Below are 19,274 nucleotides of genomic sequence, written 5' to 3' on the forward strand. Positions count from 1 at the left end.
ACCTGCTCTCTACTGGCGCTCTGCGCGGACTACAGGGGGCCATTTTCTAGCTATCATCATTATTGTTTGTGACGTCACGGGTGGGACAGACCGCGTGGATTTTGTATTCCTCGGCTCGTCAACTCGCTTCATGCGCTGTTCGGGAAACGAGCGGCAAAGCCTGTTTCACGCGTTGTGTTTATTTGGTGAAGTAATATTTGTAGTGGGATATTCACCAAAGCTTGAAATTGTGGCCCACGCGTAGTCTTGCTAACAAACAATCTTGGCGATGAGCTGTCGAAGCGCGGATGGATAGAGTGCTGCAGTACAAAACGCTAGATGTCGAAAATAGAATATCCAGCGGTTTACACCACTACAACATCTACCACGGCGAACAGGGTGTATGTTTTTGTATTATTATTCGGACAAAATAAAACTGAGAAAGGGATGTCTCATCAAATTGAAAATAGGAAAGCGAAGTTCGAGAACATCTCGAGTGTGTAGTAGACACATCGGTGAAAGCGACTCAGTGTATCCTGTTGGTTCTAATGTGTTCTGTGAGTGCTTGTCTCGTATCAGTTACAAGTTGATCCTTTCTTAATTTTGTGTACGAGTAAACAAACGTTTCCTCAAAATAGCTGGCAGGAGCGGTGGCTGGCTTCCGGAGTCCCATTAGAAAAAAAAAAGAAAAGTGGTAGTGGTTTTCTGTTGGAAGGATGTTGAAAAAAGTCATCAGAGGACATAAAATGTCAACTGCTTTTCATCTGACTTTCTCTAGCTTTTTTGTCGACTTCCTTTTGAATATTGGCTCACTTTTCTGTAAAAATGTCAAAAGCCTTTCTGTCGCCTCTAAGATGTTTTTTTCTGTAGCTTTTTAATTAAAAAATTACAGCTGTCTAAAAAAAACAAAAAAACAAACTTTACACCTTAGCTATTCAAAAAAAGCTTTACACCTTAGCAAAGATTTGGAGCCTTACTACGGCTTTCCACTCTGCTCCCAATTGGCTGCCGCAGAATAACGTAAAAAAAAAAAAAAAACGATTATATTTTTTTAAATTTTTTTTTAAATTTTGTTAGGAAATGATGTCTTAAAATGCAACTCATCCGCCAACAGCTGAGGGACTTCGCAAGGGCGAATCAAGGCGAAAGCAGATACCGGCTCTCCTACGTCAAACTTTTTTTATAACAATGCGGTTTACAAATATGATCCCACCAACGGACAGGTGGTGCCCTGTCAAAATCATCACCCTTCGAACGTAACCGATCGGCAGCCTTTTCAACACGAGCCCCGTTGAGAAGGTTGGTCAGCTGTCCTCTCCTGTCGCCAAATTTCGCAGTTTAATCATAGAGTAATCTACACAAGGTAAAGAGCGGACACTTCCATAGGCCCCAGCGGCCCATTTAGCTGGCAGGGAACGCACTCAGGGGCCGCCGTAGTCCCCAACTGAATGAATGGAGTCATAATAAAAACAAAAATTACCGGGTGGACAGATATCTAGTTTGGCGTAGCGTGTTGGGCGGTAGCCTGCGCCACCTGGTTTGCCGCGAGTTGTGTTTTTCCGACTATTCCCGCATGCCAAATTTCAGCTATAATTACTTTACACGTATGTGTGAATTCTAATGCGGACGACTAATGAACAATACTATATACAGTGAACACTAAATTTACAAGCCAGGAAACCCATGTAGGTTCGTGCTGCCCAGAACACCACCATTAAGTAATCAACGAAGTTTATTTTCGCAACAAAAAAAATATGATGGACAGTTTGTGCCTCGTATATAATTACAAAAACTACAAAACACAAGCACCGTGTATCGAGGATTCACAAACAGTACATCCCACAAAAATTTGACAAGAATATTATGGCATGCATGAAAATCTTATTAAACGACTGGAATTACAACTGCAATTGGATTGAAAGCCTATTTTGTATTCTCAAGCAAGCTCCATGCAAGGCGCACACACACATATAACATATGCATCATCAGCAACAAATACTATAAAACAACAACAACAACAAAAACAACTGGTCATGCAGTATCAAAGCTTCTTGATCATTTGCAATTTGTATGAAAATAAAAAGTTCAGCCGAACTATTCTGAGATGCACGATGACCACAATGAGAAAAAACAGACAAGTAAATTCCTAAACGAGATTGCCACTAGTATAGACCTACTTAGTTTGTGACATAGTCATTAAATAACCCTAACACAGCCTGCACTGCACAATTACATACCTTGCTCCTGCTGATTTAAGTAACAATAATGACCAAAATAATAAGAACTGAAAACCAACCGACGGACTAATACAGGTTCATGTAACGCTTAACATGTCACATTTAACATGTAAGTTTTAACATGTCCACTACCATAAAAAGCACATATAAATTGGCTGACAAAAGACTGCTACAAGCAGACATGGTGCCCGGTGTACCTGCGACTCACTCATCACAAAGGATTCCACCAAGGCTTGGCATGCAATATGCACTGCCTAATTAAGTACATCTTACCGGGTGTCTACCAAATGACTTCTTTCAAACTCCATGATTTTTCCAGGTTTTCCTCGACTATTTCGATAAAATTCCCTGGCTGTTCCTTCCTTCGAAGGATGACATTTTGGGCAACGCTATTCAGCAGAGCCGTGGCGACACCTGATCGCCGGGCTTCGTTCCGCACCACCATGCCACTTTCACTGGTCACTTCCCCTGATTTAGCCAACCTTTTGACAGTTTCCCTGATAATTCCGACTTTTCCAGGTGATCCGAAATTCGCTGAGAATTTCAGGCTTGCCAGGTTGGTAGACACCCTGATCTCCCAATCTCCTTCACGCTTCACATATGTGTAAAGCAGACACAATGTCCAAAAGAAAAGGAAGTTGCATTCAAGATGAGTGACCTAAGAGAGTATTAACAAAGAGCCAAGTGGGAACTTACACATTCCACAAGACCATAATTGAAACAAACAGACATGACCATCTAAAAAAGCAGTCACTACGTTAGACCAGTAGAGGAGTAGAGTGCAATCTACTTGCTGCAAATAGTCCCAACAAATGGCTAGTATGCAGTCTGGACGGCCCAGTAAAATCCCAATAAAATTAATTTTACCTTGCAGATATCTTATGAAATGCGACAGAAAGGCTGAAACGCGTCACCAGAATGAAGTTCTACCCACCGAACTTTTCAAGCTGTACACCGGAGACGCGCTAATGAAAGCGAACTTTATCCAAGTTTCTATTTACGAAACGGACATGCCATCACAATCGAATCCTGAAAAACATTTTTAAAAATCGTGCACGACATTCTGGAGTGCAAAAATTAAAATCACCAACAACCTGTCGTCTCGTGGAACTCGGAAGAACTTTGTTCCTGGCTTCTTGCGCGTTCTTCCATTGTTTCCGCATCAGGCTACGCAACAGTAGCTGCCGTAGCCAAACATCCTGGCGGCATCAGCTGGGAAACGAAAATAGCACAAGTCAATTTGAGATTACGCGAATTTAGTGGCTTCATTTCATAGCAATTTGGAAACCAAAAGTATTGAAGCGAAAATAAAGAGTGGTGATAAAGAAAAGCCTTCAGGGTGTTGTCGCACCCCATTTCTTTGCATTTTCCTCGTGAGGGCGCTTTGCTTAGGATGGCCTCGCCCTAAGCCACGGTGCCCGAAGCAAAGCGCGCTTGAAGGCTACCTGCTTCATACCTGGCGCCAGGCACAACGCTTTCAACGCTGTCAAAGCTGCTGGCGCGAAAGCCACGCGCTCGCGCCGCCATTGACAGCGATGCACATGAGCTATGAAATAGACCGATATCACCAGGCAGTTTGGCGGCTGTCGCAATGCATTGAGGGAGCTTTAGTCTTTCTGCACGTGCGACAACCTCGCTGGAGTTCTGCGCGTGTGGAGCATGAGGCGGCTCGAGCCGTCTTGTGCACTGCTGCCTGCCTCCTGCGAACTAAAGTTATGGCGGCGTCACGCATGCGCCGAACGCTTGGTGAGATCGGTCTATTGAGTATGCCTTGAGTGTCTTGACTGGCGCTCTCGCTGCACGAGCGCGCGCGCGCACGTGCAACTGCCGAGGCTTCATCCAGAGCAATTAGCTCGCGCTTTAGCCCGTGCGTCCAACTATACTTCGTCTCACGTTAGTATGGACTATTGTTGGCCGCGCGTGCTAAAAGCGCGAAGTGGTTGCTTCGAATGAAGCCTCGGTGTCTGCACGAGCGCTCGTGCAGCGAGTGCTCGAGTCAAGGCTAGCTGCTCGTGCTAGCACAGCATTCGCGGTTAGTCCATGCTAAGGTGAGACGAAACTAGTATATAGCCAAAAGCAAGCAGAATACGGTGTCAGTAAAACGACTCACCTTTCTAACAACAGAAGAATGGCGAGAAGCCCGCACGAGACATTCAGGCGCAGCCCAACCGACCTTTTGCGCGACGTGACCGGAAAGCATGGAGGATAGAAGGGTAGGAGAGGGCATGACGTCAGCCGCGTAGCCTCCTCAAGCCATGCTCCCTTGACGCCTCGCCTCTTTCTCATTTTCCTCCTTACCCTCCTCACTCACCATGCCAACGTGACCACATCACGTGACCGTAGCTAGACTTCGTCTTGCTGTGGAATACTAGAATACACCACGGTCGAGACTTCGACCTGATAAAACCTACCGGACGGAGCGCGCGCAAGCCTGCAAGGAGTCCTTCTACAATCTACCATCCATCTCGCACGTGACATGTCACGCGCACCAATCGCCAGAGAGATCTGTGGTCACACTGGGCACAAAATCGTTTAAACTTTTTATGACTAGGCATCACCAATATTGCAACGTGCCCCCTCCTAGTACTTCTAACCTCCTTGCCGGAAAGCCACCGTCCGCCAAGTCGACGGCCCCAAAGCCATCCACTGAGCCGCAGCGAAAGCCGCAGCTGTTCAAATTGTTTTTAAAATCATTTGGAGCTGCTATTAATCTTGAAATGTTAGGTTATAGAGTAGAGTTATTCATCAAGAGTGAAAATATGATAAATATCCAAATTAAGTGTGTGACAGCAGTGCCACTGAACGGTCGTCGTAGTCCCTAGCTCCTGGGCCGCGAATCGGCTCGAGTGGTCACGCTTTTTGTTTACTGTGTTACTCTCTGGTTTAATACCGAACCAGGATGACTTTCTCCCTTTCATTGACACATGTTCCGCTGATGTCATTTTGGAAACTGAGGCATGGCTCAGCTCCGACATAGCAAATTCAGAGTTGACATTTGCAGACCTGTTTTCAGTCAATCGAAAGGACCGGTCTTACTCCGGGGGAGGTGGGGATATGAGAACCGTAAGAAAATGCATCCCATCGTCATTTATTCCAGTTGATACAGTGCTTGAGATTCTGTAGGTTACAATCGGAATAGGCTTTCAAAGGTGCCTAGTCGGGGTGCGCTACAGACCACGGGACTCCGGGACAGAGTTTATTGACCAGTTAACAGAAATTGTAAACGATTTACAGTCAAAGCTCCCTGACACTCCTATAGTCCTGGCGGGTGATTTTAACTATCCTAATATAGACTGGACAGCAAATGAAGTTTCTAGGTACTGTACAAACACGAGGGAATGCCTAAAATTTTTTGAGATGCGAGTTATTTCAAATTAGACCAGATTGTCACAACCCCTACACGTGGAGATGCTGTGCTGGATTTAATTTTACAACGCAGCCTGAGTAGAGGTCGGTTAATGTTATTGACGAAATCAGTGATCACCGTGTTGTACATTGTGCCTTCTCTTTATATATACGTTGCAAAGCTGATACTTTAGGGAAACACAATTTTGAATATAGAGCAGATGGGGAATCTTTGATGTTAAGATTGTCTGTTTTCTAGACCTTGAGTGGGTTTGATGAGCGTTCTGTAAATGAAACTTGATGTTGTTTCGCAACAAACTGAGAGAGCATCAGGCTGCCCGCATTCTTGTTTTAAGTATTGGACTTTGTCTACGTTCGCCATGGTTTACATCTAAAATCAAACTAAATGCCCCCCCCCCCCCCCCACAAAAAAAAAAAAAAAAATGCGCTTTTAAAAACGAACGAAGAGCTCCAACTTGGACCGCAATCGGACCTCCTATCTTGCGTATCATTACGCTGCAAGAAATTGATAAAAGAGGCCGAGCGGGGTTTCTTTGACGTTGATGTCTCGAATATGCTACGGTCAGACCCGAAGGAAATTTGGAAGGTTGTAAACCCACACCCTTCATGTGTGCTTCCGTGCTTGAGTTCTGGTGACACCTTACTTGGTGAATCTCAGTTGGTCGACCAGTTCAACAAGTTTCTCAGCAGTGTTTTTACCGATGAGGATGTTCTTTTAGACTCGACTATATTAGAAATGTCAGTTGAAAGCAATATGGAAGATATTGTAATTTCTACCTATGGGGTCATATGTGCCATTGACCGATTGCCCACTAACCGTAGTCTTGGCCCGGATGGCATATCCAAAAAATCAATTTTTGGCCCTCTTCTGGGAAGGCTGCTCCGACAATCCCTCTCCATGGGTCAATTACCATACGATTGGAAATATGCCCATGTTGTTCCTATACTGAAGACGGGAGATAAAAATCGTTTGACAACTACAGGCCCATCTCACTCACCTGTGTTTCATGTCAACTTCTAGAACAGATTATATCGTCCCCGCAGGGGGCACCTGTGAAAGCAGGTGTTTGGTGAGCGGCGTCACCACGGACCCCGAGCCATGCGGACTCACCCGCCCACGTCTGGCTGTGCGTAGCTTTCCCGTGTCCGGGGAAAAGGGCATCCTGGTGGTTGAGCCGACCCCGGGGAGGTTTGGACCCTTCGTGGCCCTCCGGCTGAGGCAATTCACCACTTCGGCCCCCGCTTCCCGTAGACGGGAGTCCTGGTAAGGCCCGGCCAGGATGATTCAGTATAGTCGCCACTTCTTCTACTATATCCCCTCTTCTCTTTCTCTTTTCTCCCCTCCCCACTACTTTACTTTCACCTTCTTTGGTGGCAAGGGCCAACCTTGTGTGGTGGCAGATACCCTTATCCTAACCACACTTGGGTATAGCACCTGGGCAAGTGCTAGTCTATCAGCGGTTCCAGCAAAGCCCATTTTGTTATGGGCTGCTGACTACTCCCTAAGTTGGGCTCGATGGTGGGCGGCACACCGCAGGTGCCAAAATCCTTTCCTCATTCATATGGGCACCAAAACTAAATCTTTCCCTGATCGGCCCCCGAAAAGGGGCCGGACCGAAGAGACAACATGAGCAAACCATACTTTGCCAGACATGAAATTTCCTAAATTTATAGTAATGCACTCGGAGAACGAAGATCGACCACTCGCAAAGCTTTCCCCGTTCTTGGTTGCAAAGACCCTAGAAACTGTGACTGGAAAATATTTTCAAGCCAAAAAAAAAACTTCTATCTGGCAACCTGCTTGTGGAGGTCACAAAGGCTGAACAAAGCAAAGCACTTTTTGCTCTCAACCCAGTAAGTGATTACAAAGTATCCGTGACTTCACATCGCTCACTGAACAGAACGCAGGGTGTCATCTCTGAAGGTGATCTCCTTGGAATATCTACCGACGAGTTACTTGAGGGACTTCAAGATCAAGGGGTGGTCGCTGTGCGACTTATCACCATCCGTCGCGACGGTAAAGAACGGGACACAAAACACATTGTGCTAACGTTCAACTCGACAACGCTCTCCTCAACAGTTAAAGCCGGGTATCTCAACTGCAAAGTTCGACCCTACGTCCCCAATCCAAGGCGCTGCTTCCGCTGCCAGCGCTCTGGACATGGGTCACTAACAGGCAGAGGAAAAGCCATCTGTGCGAAATGTGCAAGCACTGACCACCCTTCCGACAACTGTGGCAACAATACCCATTTTTGCGTCAACTGCCAAGGAACACACCCAGCATATTTTCGTAGCTGCCCCTGTGGAAGAGAGAGAGAAGGAAATTTTCTCACTAAAGGTCAAAGAAAATATTTCTTACCCAGAGGCGCGGAAAAGATATTCCTTTATTCTCAAGGCTCGTATGCCGAGGCCGCGCGCAGAGGACCGGCGCGGTCGACGCCGTCAACGGGAACTCAGACGTCAACGGCCCTGACGCACGCCGCGCCAGCGGTAACGTAAAGCTCGAAGCTTGTTTTTTGACAATTTTGAAGTTTTTAATATGAAAAGCAAATTTGAGGCCGCTGTTACTCATTAGTTAGATCACTCAGAAAAACGTCATACACGTTCCTTTAATAAATAAACCGTTTTGAATCTGCATAGGTGCCAACTAACTCCGTGCTTTGCCATAGGGCGTCATCTACTCACACCCTACCAGCTCCGTCACAAAAGGGCGCCTTCGAGGTTGCGCCACCAAAGAGTCTCGTCGCCAATACTCCGTGTCACATAGGTGTTTCCACCTCAAGAAAAAAGCGAGTTTCACGCACTGTTCATACGCGGCGCGAACTTGTTCTTACAAGATTTGGTCGTCGGAGGAAGAAGCGATGATTTTGGCGTTTGAAATGTGCACGTCTTGATAAGATAACATATATCTAAGCTGGAATGTACCTACGTCTATCAGTCAAAAGGCGTTCATTTCACCTTATAACACAAACTGAGGGTGGCGAGAAAAAAGCAGTGTCGTCCACCGCTTGACGGGCCTCGCCACCCTTATTCACACTTGCGAAATACGCACTCACCGCCGACTGGATTCGCTCGCCGAAAAAAGATGCGGGCCGTTCCCACTTGTTGACGCGTCTGCGGAGTGCGCGGCTCAAGCGCAGTTTCCCGAACAGACGAGAGTTGACCAGAGCTCCTAAACCTCGTCCTCGCCCACGTGCGTCTCGTCGCCATCGTCGCCAGCTCGTCAACGGGGATCGGACGTCAGCAAGCGCCACTTCCCCCGTGCCTGCTGACTGCAGCTTGCGGCGAGAGGAAACTTTTCTCCGGCGTTCAAAATCGGTCCCAGAGCGGTCTTGCTCTCCGCCGGAAATTCTGCCTGCTTTCGTCGCCGAGCGTCAGAATTCTCGCAGATCCGGCAACAGGTTCCCAAGTGTGAACGAAGAATTACGAGTCATCAGTGTAAACGCGGTATAAATAAAATATAAAGAAAATGAAAAGTATATTGAGCTACAGATAGTTTTGCGCCTATTTTGCGCAAGTTGCTCATAGCTGAAGTGCAGACAAATCGTAGCAAAGCGTTCCGGAGGACAGAAGACACATCACTCAGGTGATCACATAGAGGCGTATTCAAAAACTTAGGCAAGATAGGCCGTAACCTAGTAAATCCATATTTCGTTCTACATCCGGGTAAAACAAAGGCGTCTTTTTCCCTGGTTGTATAAGGCGTATTGTGGGGCACAGTAGAAACGATACGTGAAAGATAATGATCATTTTTTGCTATTATAGTTTCGTAAAATCACGCGAATCTATATTCAAATAAATTATATACAGGCACTATTTTGACCTGCAAGTGAGTCTGCCCGGTTGGGAAATTATATGGAGCTTTTGTAATAGCACCAAACATTTTCGTTTGCAAGATCAGAGCCTTCCGAATGTTGGATGCTGCGGTATTACCCCGGACGAGGAAACAGTAGCTTAAATACGAATAAAAGAAAGCGCAATACAAAGTAAGGTTAGTTTTTTTTCAGGTAGAACACGCTTATTACGTGAGGTGATTCCAACAACCTTGGAAGGGGCAAGACGGATCTCGTTCATGTGGGCGTCCCGTGTCATCGTTGCCGTAAAACTAACTCCGAGCGATCTAAAAGTTTCTACGTACTCGATGACAATATCACCCAAAACTAAGGGCGGTGGCTGCATTACAAGTTTTCCGTTAGGACGAAATATTACAGCTTTAGTTTTCTCTTTCTTCAATTTTCAATGAGTTGACTAATGACCACCGCGCTAATAATGTCAATACTGATATATTAAACGAGAGTGGTCCAAGGATGCTATCCCGAGGTACACCATTACAAATTTGATGGGAATCGGAGCGAGAGTGATTTATGACAACATATTGTAATCGCGAGCTTAAATAGGATTTCCTAAGGTTGAGGGCGTGCCCTCGTACGCCGTAATGCTCGAGCTTAGCGAAAAGTATTTCATGATTTAGAGTATCAAATGCTGTACTAACGTCAATACGAATACAAAGAATAAGACGTTGTGATTCAAAACTGTTCTATATATATATTTTTTTTTTGGAGGTTGGGGCCGGGGGAAAGGGGGGGGGGGGGGCAAGTAAGGCATGTTCGTTTGATCTATTTTTAGCGAGCCCATACTGGCTATCGGATATTACAGAATACCTTAAAAATAATTGAGGCGGCAATGAACTATTCGTTCTAACTTTTTTAGAAAAAAAACAAACAAAAAAAAAAAACGGAAGTATAGATATTGAGTCGTTCTTATTTCCTTTTTTATAAATTACAGCTACTCTAGCTAGCTGCATAGCTGTTGGAAAGTGTCCCGTCATAAGCGCTGCATTATAAAGATGTGTCAGGCATGGTGCAATTAATCGCGAAACATATTTTATCCGGCGACTTTCTATATTATGGGACTCGAGGCTATCCGTATATTTTAGACTTCTGCATATTGAAGAAACCTCAAGCTATTCAGTCGGTTCAAAGAATATTGATTCCGCCAACCTTTCTTTTAGAAGACCAAAAATGTCGGAATTGTAGTGGCTGTCGCCTATAGTCGAAAAAAAAAAAATAATTGCATGATGTAGCAAGACCTGAACCCGATAGCTCAGTTCCGTTGGCTGTTAAGCTTCTGATCACTGGGGTAGTAGTACGTCTATTCAGGAGCAGATTTAGACGCTTCCATTTTTCTGTGCGATTACTAGAAAAATGGTGAGGAAAGAAATTATTATAATAGACGTTTCTCGCCGATTTAATTGCCCCGTTTAGTCGGTTTCGTAAGGACTTGTATTCTGCTAGCACGGTAGGATTTTTGTTTGTAATAAACGTTGCAAGCAGTTTGTATTTCTTTTTAACGAGTGTAATTAAACGTCTAGTCAGCCAGGGTTTACGCGCACTTTCGCAGGATGTAATTTTTATAGTGTGAAAACATTCATTATATACCAATGGGAAAAGGTGTAGAAACCCGTTAAAAGCATAATCTGCAGCGGCCTTGTTGTCAATGGGGCTCTCATCCATCCAAGGCAATACGATTCTCAAAAAGGTCGAGTCTTTCTTGCAACAAAATGGTGAGTTGGGCCAGTTGGTTCATAATGGGAAAAACAAGCCCCAAAAGACTAGGACAAGGTAAGAAGACGACGACACATCTTGAGATATTAGCTGAAGACGCATTTTAGCGATCTCGTTCGGACGAATTCTGTTTTCTGTACGCAAGGAGATCGATAGGCGATTGCTAATATCGGCGGCAATAGGACCGGAAAAGAAATGTGTCGTTAATAGTAGTAATAATTTAATCTAAAATAGAAGCGGAAGAAGCTCTGATGCGCGTTGGATTGTTAATTACATTTTGAAAACTCGTAGAATGAAGTGTGAGTAACATTTACTGCAGCATTGGGTTGTTCGTAGCCATTCCAATATTAAAATTGTCAGCTTCGATAAACAAAGAGTCTTCAGAACTAAATAAAAAAAGTTTCACCTTCAAATGTCCAAAAAAATTCCTCGAAGTTCTTGTGAGGTGGTTGATAGACAACCGAGAATGTATTGCGCCCAGATTTCACGGCAGGCATTTCAGTATCACAGTTGGAAAGAGGGTGGTCAGATAGCGTATCACAGACAGCTACTTTTATCCGTACAGCATCGCCCCCGCCACGCTTTTCTGTGTGATTGATATAAAAAGAATTGCACTCCGGAATACGTACAACATCAATATCAGCCCGATACCAAGTTTCAGACAAAAAAAAAAAAAAATGGTATCGAAAATGCACGAGCAACGCGTTAGATCGCCAAAGAGAACAGTTAGCTCATCAGCTTTATTCATGGAAGATTACATATTAGAATAGATTTCCTACGCGGACTTGGCTCACTCCCGGAAAGCCGCTGTCGAGGTGAAATTTCTTTGTCATTCATCGACTTCTGGGCTTCCCCGAGGACGGCCTCATTGACGGCAAGTTCCTTTGTTTACTCCACTACGAGAGCAAGCTTGCCAGCTCAGCCGCAGGTGCTCCGGTACGTTTGATTTTTTTTTTTAATCGGCGTTCGAACGTTTGACGAATACCGATTCGATCTTCAAACACCCGACATGAGGATCGCAGCACACCATAAAATACTCGCACCCGAGTACAGCGTACATGCTTCAATATCCTGACTTTTCTGAGTTTCTCCCAAAGACTTGTGTGTATTGCCTGGTGTCAAGCAATGGCCGCCGGTGGCGACACCGACGGGCTCCCGATCCGCGATCCCGCCTACTACAATACAGATCACTGCCCACGGCTATTCTTATGGCAGCCTGCCGCCGCAGTAGAGTGCACTAGAAGGACCGAGTGGGGCGACCGGGGTGCTATTTAGGTACCTCCGCATATGTAAAAAACCGGCTCATCCAAGCCACTTCGCTCGTAGCGCCCTCTCGGGCACTACGAGCGAAACGGTTCGGATTAGCCGGTTTTTGTGAAAAACGCGTTGCTTTCCAACGCCAAGATCGTTCCAGGAGCGGCGGCGCCGAAAAAACGCTTCGGTCGTCTCACTCAGTCCTTTCTAGTACACTCTACGAAGGTGGCGCTGCGATCGAAGTGGCTTGGGTCCACCTGATGGCTTTCCACACTTTGAGGTGCTACTGAAAGCATGAGCGGAGCCTGTAGCTCGCCCCTTTCGTTTCTTCTAGTACACTCTAGCCATAGCGCTGTCCGCCATATTACTATGATGGCTAGAGATAATATAACTCTAACAAAAAGATGGCGGACCGTGGCCGCATTCCCGTCCATAGGCGGAGCTGGTGGATCTGGCCCACCTCAACGTTACTGGAGCAAGCTCAGTTTCACAGCTCCGTCTGCGACGTGGGCTCAGTGGCGGTCACGAGTACAAGCAGCGCTGCAGTCGAATCTTGCTTCCGGATTGTCTAGCCCGCCTAGTCTGAATAGCAATACTTGAGCTTGGGCGAGTTGTTGATTCATACTAACACTTCACAGCGCAAGGAAACAGGCGCTCACAAAAATAAATTCCCAACACTCAAAGAAAGAACACTCACGATGCGCTGACTCTGATCTCTGTGGTGTATTACACTTCATCTTCATCATCTTTTTTTGCTATTATAAACATGGAACTAAAAAAAAAAAGAAAGAAAAGGAAAAGCCAAAGCCGTTTACTGCCTGTAACGCCGAATAGACCTTTACGAAATTCAGTGCCATCTGGTGGCTCGTAAAGCGGTTAAGGTTTTGCGATATCAATGGCGGAAATGAACTTGTATCGGCACCGTCACTTTTGCAAGTCAACGGCACGCGAGGAATCGTTCAGTGTGAGTTTTTTCTCGATCGCTTTCAATTCGATGGTGACCAAGAACCTGCGTTCTTGCTCCAGCCCACTCAGATGCCTCAAGAAAATTGTATACGCCAAAGTGCTTTAAAGCCGATTGTGTGCTGCCCACAGATTGACTGAATCGGAATTATTAGAAATAAACGCTTACGTAGCTCTTCTGTTCCATTCCTATGTCGTGTCGTACTGATTCCCGAATGTACAGGCACTTATCATCCGCTTAGGAGCTTCTTCAACGTCGTCTTTTTATCAGTCACTAGAAGGCCGCCATTGGTATGATGATAGTGATCAAAGTGGCCAGACTGAATTTCGGAAAGGGTCTATTAGAGCGCAGCTCTTGAGGAGGAGGGAAGGGTACTGAGGGGAGGATATACCCCTTGCCTCCTCCTTCTCCTCCCCCTCCCCTCATTCTTCAATCTCCTCCGGGGGGTGGGGGGGTGGTCACATGACCTCGGGGGGGGGGGGGGGGGGGGGGTGTCACGTCACCTCGCGCTTACGCTGACGCCGACGCCGCTCAAGCCGGAAACGGGCCCCTGAGAGCTGCGCTCTCAAAGAAAAGGAAGCTCTGAACGCAGTAGCAGCAGACAACGCGCGAGACAGGGAAGCAAGACCCGACTGCAGCGCCGCTAGTTCTCGTGACCGCCACCTGGTCCACTTGCCCCTGCAGGTGAGAATAGGGAGCTGCGAAACTGAGCTTGCTCCAGTAACGTTGGCCCACCTCTGGGCGTAGCCATCTTAACGTCACGCGATCACTAGTGTGGCAAACAGGCAAGGTGGCGGCAACCGGGAGGAGGGGGTGCCATTTTTGGCCGCTGGTTTAGCGCTCTATAGGTTTACTCAAGCTCGTTGGTGTGCGCTAGCCCACTGGGCCACCGATCCCCCGCGAGCGCTCGATCGTTCTACGTAACAACGTTTCAAAGCAGCGACCTTGAGCTCTCGGGGTTGGGGCATTGGCTGCATTTTTAGCTCCACAGTTCTTCTGCAACATGCATTCTACACCATCAAGGTTGCCGTTCTTTGCAGGCGTTAGATAGGAACTTCAACTAACGATGCAGGGACCTTTGTCAGGCCAAGCATACGCAATTGCTGGGTACTGATTTCTACTTACGGCTTCCCCCGAGCCAGTACTTCTGCGCTGTGAAACTAACATGGTGAAGCGATCGCTCGTGGCACATAAAATACCGGCATGGCCGCATAGTACTGTCATGGGCAAGCTATGTATAGGCCATTAAGCGTACAGTCCTCGGATACTAGGCGAGATTGTCACGCGTTGAAGCCACCAAGCTGCAAGGCCCGCAACATCAGTATCCTTGGCCGTGCAGGAACTATTGACGTCACGAGCGCGATACGCGATACGTCGAAGCCGAGAGCTACTCGACGCACTCCCCTATTCCCTTTACCCTGCACTATGGTCAATAAAGCGCTTACAACAACTTTGCACTTCTCGGTTGCCAACTTTGAAGCGAGGGATGAAGAACTCGCGCTCACGTCATTTCGTTTCCGTGTGACCGGGTTTTTCGTCTAATGTTTCAATGCCTAATAGCATTCTAGGCCATGAGCTTGTTGCAATGTGCAAAAATACTTGGCCAGAATTTATACAGTGTACTACTTTGAAGTGATCGCGCAGGTAATAATCTAACGAAGTATATCTCAGCTTAACCGTTGCGCACTCCAGTCCGACCACGATGGTTGTGTTTGGGTGGCTGCAACCCGGGGCGCGTACTGCTAACGGCCCGTGTTGTTCGCAGGCGAGGCGAGTCGCAGCAGCCCTGGTGGGGCCGAGGCCAGCCGCCATTTCGACGACTATTGGAGCGAGTACGAGCACTTCCGCGTCGACGACGATGAAGATGAGGACCGCCCGCCGCCCGAAGGTACCTCGCTCTTCTCTACTCTTCCTCTGATGCAGAAAGAACTTCTAATGCACTCGATATATGAAAAGCCAATCGACAAAATCAATAGAATCTCGGGTTTTTATTTTTATACCTACCAACGACTGCAGCTGTAACTTCGTTTCTTGTAAAATAATTTCGCACTCACTTTAGCCGTAGCATTATTAAAGGAACCAAGAATAAACGACCTTTTGATTTGTATCAATATTATCATAGTCTCTGATGCCCTTAATAACAAAGACCTGCGTTGGTTTTAAGTCCCTCGTGCTATTGGGGAAAAATACTTTAAAAAAAATTAGACCGACCTCACTAGCCAGTGGGGAGGAAGAAGCAGCTACTGACGAAATCGGACGCGTTTTTTTGAGCTCCCCGAACAAAATGACCAGCACAGAGCTGCCGATTTCGGGCTCATTATTCGGCCTTCCTGGAGAGGTTTTCTCAACGGGAGAATTAGAAGAAAGGCACACTACTTCGAGCAACGTTCCAGCCGCCGATGCGAGCGGTCAGCCCGAAGCCATGGACACGAAGATTGCGAGCAACGCCGAAACCACCACTGTCGAGACGGGACCGGCAAGTCTTGCCACACCGTCACTGAAAAAGCCAACGCTGGAGTACCCTGCCGTGGTATGCTTCGGTGAGCGCTCCACAATTCCAAACACGGCTTTTTCAGTTGAACAGGCTTTAAGGTCCCTTCTCGCGAGTATCCGGCGAGGGAGCCTTATAGGCATATTCAGAAACATTTTTAGAGAAATCCGCGAAACTGTGCCGACCAAAACGAAGAAGAAATCGGCTTCAAAGAAAGCTCCGATAAACCCTCAAGGTAGAAAACAAACGCAAGAAGCGCCGGCCGCAGTCGGCGCTACGCCCACACCAATACAACGCCGCATACAGTGGAGAACAACCGCGCCAGTTCGGCACCTGCGATGACACTCCGACAACCAACGAACGCGGTCAGCGAGAAGCCAGCTGCTACACAAGCGGAACCTGAGGGCACGGTTGGCTGGACTCAGGTGTCGTATAAAAACAAAAAAAAAAAAAACGGGTCCGAGGGGACCCGAGTCAGCAAACTGCCGAGAAAGCCAAGCCAACCCGGCGCTGGCAGTACGAGTATAGGATCCGTTCGACTTGATCACAAGTCTTGATCAAGCCCATACTTTCAAAACTCAAAATGCACCTCACGGGCACTCATATCTCCACGGCCTTCACAATGCATCTTAGAGAGAAAGCTAACACGATTTCGGTCCGCACAGATTAGAAAGAGATAGCCGAGACCCTTGAGAATTCATAACAGAGATCGGCAGTGAAGAGAAAGGCAAGGTACCCATACAAGTCTTCAGGACCTATGGGAATACACACAGCAAGAGTGTTATATATGACATATCCCAAGGAAGAGGACTTGCAAGAAGACGTCCTCAGTTTAGAAATTGAGTTAGAAAAGCCTCCCGTGGTGGCCTCTCGAAGAGTTGGCAAGTCGAACACGGCGGTTCTCACGTTCGACGGAGAGAAGACGCCTCGACCCGTTCTTTACGGCAAGAGATCAATGCGGGTATTCCCGTTCAAACCAAAAGCAGGAACATGCGGGCACTGCCACTGTCCAGGACACGAGTTCGATATATGTCCGAATACGGCTATATGCGGAGCCGACCATCCAAGACCAACGGACCCGGCCCAGGGACCTTGGTGTACCGACCGCAAATGCCCCACATGGCAGGAAACCACAAAACACATGCAGAAAAACATCAAGAATTTCAGAGAACAGCACAAGCTGCAACAACAACAGGAGATAGCAAACCCAGCCGTCAAGACCCCGGTGCCTCCCAGTGAGAACCTATGGGCCAAGGTCAAGCAGGGTCTTTATAGCCACCACCGTTACCATAGCCAACGGCAGAAGCACAATAATTGCGCAACTCGGGCAACTTGCTCAAGGCAGAGCTAAACGGGCTCAACACCATCGTCTGGTCTCTGCAGGAGGAAAAACAAAAAGTAGGGAGGATAGGCCAATCATCAGCGGGCGCTCGCAGCCCAATTCTTTATGGGGGAATGATTAAGGTACCCCAGTAGAACTGTCAGGGGCTTCGCAAGCGGGCGTGGGGCTTCGGATACGACTCCTGGACAAGCCAGATGAACGTCCTGAAGTAATGCTGCTGCAGGAAACTAACACGTCAAGCATCAACTATAGTGGCTACACAGCCTACTCCAGCCCATCAATCACATCCAAGCGTCCAGGCCACTCGGCTTCCCCACCAGGCAAAGCTATCGTCTACGCACGGAGCGACTGGTATCAACACCAGGTCGACCTTACCCCATACTGTGATGAAAAACAAAAAGTGGTTGCAGTTCGCGCAACGGTGCAGCCGACGGACCACATTTGTGTGCCCATCTACTACAGACCGCTTAGAGACAAGACTCATACAAGAAAGCACAGATGGATCGCCCACCTGCACGATCTCCACCCCCGAGAACAGAAGCACTAGGGCGGAGATTTCAAACTCCAACACCAAACGTGGGCCTACGCGCAGGCTTCGCCAGGAGCGGAAGCCCTAATAAGTGAGGTGCAAACATTCCGCTTGCAATTGGCAAACAAGAAGGAGAACCAATACAAGACTGGGAGGGGCCGGACAGAAGAACACGACACCCTATCTATCATGGACGACAAATCAGTACATAAAGCATAACAAATGAAAGTGTCTCCTGGACCCATGGGGTAGCGATCAGTTCCCAATCCTTTTCGAGCTCTCGCTCAAAAAGAAGGCCAAGGACGTGACAAAGAAACGAGTGGCGAAGACCTTTCAGTGGGACAGGTTCAGGGACGCCCTGAAGGAAGACATATCAGAAGGGTCCAGCTCCGAGAGCCTCCTCAACAGCGCCCTGCAGGCAGCCACAATCAAGAAAAACATCGAAGAAGACGCTCTTAACCCTGATATTTCCCTTCTCAGCCTCTGGGCCAAACGACTGGTGTAGAAGAGCTGAAAGGGGGGGGCAAAACCCCACAAGGCAGGCGAGCCACTAGAGCAACGGTGGAAGCAAAGGTGTGTGCCCAAAAACTAGACTCACGCCGCTAGCTAGATTACAGCGCTTCACTCTCCGACGAGATCTCGATCACGAAGCTCTGGGCTACGAGTCGAGCCTTGCTCAGAAAAAAGAAGACCGAAGGAGCGACGTAGACACTAGCTCTCAAACTGGACAAGTCTGAGGAACAGTTGGTGAGAATGTCGGAAGATTTCGTCTTTCCTCATCCAGACCTAACCAGCTGCGCCTCTCCCTACTATCAACAAATTCTGGCTCCCGATCACGAGATGGACCGTCTCTTTACCCGCGGAGAACTTGAGTGCTGATCTTGCACACGAACGAAGACACAGAAAAGGAGGGCACGCATAAGCGCTGACTTGCAACTGGCTCAAAAGCTATAAAGCGAGACAACTTGACTCGTGCCAAAGACAACACGCGCGACCGTTCGTGCCTTCTACAGCGTGTGTGATGTCCCCTGATCCTGAAGTAATTGCTGAATCCTATACTGACATGCGGCAGAAGCTACGTCGGAAACACTGGGCTTTGCGTTAATGATCGCATTCGAAGACATCACCGCTCTTAGGAAGCAGTGGGGTGGTGGGGTGACCTTGCGTGCATTGCAGACGCCTTAGTTAAGCCAATGTTGAGCGAAATCGCAAAAAAAATCGAACGAAGGCGAGCTACAAGGGCCGGGTAAAAAAGGCTTTTGTGAAAAGGAAAACGGCTAAAGCGCAAATATATGATTGCATCGGAGGTTTAAATCGTATTGATGTGGTCTTGACCTGAAACATTCAAACATTTAATGATCTGAAAAAATTAAGCAGATTTGCTCTTACTTTACTTGCCACAAAGCAACATAAAGTATTTGTTAAGCGGAACTCTGTTATGATGTTTTTTAAACATTTTCCACCTTATTCATTTTGGTTAATAGTCGTATTGGCGCTGCCAGCGAGCAACTCAAGCACGCGACGAAACCCTATAGGGAGTATAGACGC

At 47.3% G+C, this 19,274-nt stretch overlaps 1 protein-coding gene across 1 annotated transcript in view; it reads left to right on the plus strand.

Moving 5' to 3' along the window:
• LOC8025548 (rho GTPase-activating protein 18) overlaps positions 1-19,274 on the plus strand; it is a 362,823-nt gene that overhangs the window by 13,722 nt on the left and 329,827 nt on the right. The window contains exon 2 of the mRNA XM_029976143.4: positions 15,130-15,252. Coding sequence (XP_029832003.2) covers positions 15,130-15,252 — 123 coding nt within the window. The remainder of the gene's footprint in view (positions 1-15,129; positions 15,253-19,274) is intronic.

This window comes from Ixodes scapularis, unplaced genomic scaffold, assembly GCF_016920785.2.
Source record: "Ixodes scapularis isolate PalLabHiFi unplaced genomic scaffold, ASM1692078v2 PGA_scaffold2__306_contigs__length_199485367, whole genome shotgun sequence".
Classification (NCBI taxonomy): Eukaryota; Metazoa; Arthropoda; class Arachnida; order Ixodida; family Ixodidae; genus Ixodes; species Ixodes scapularis.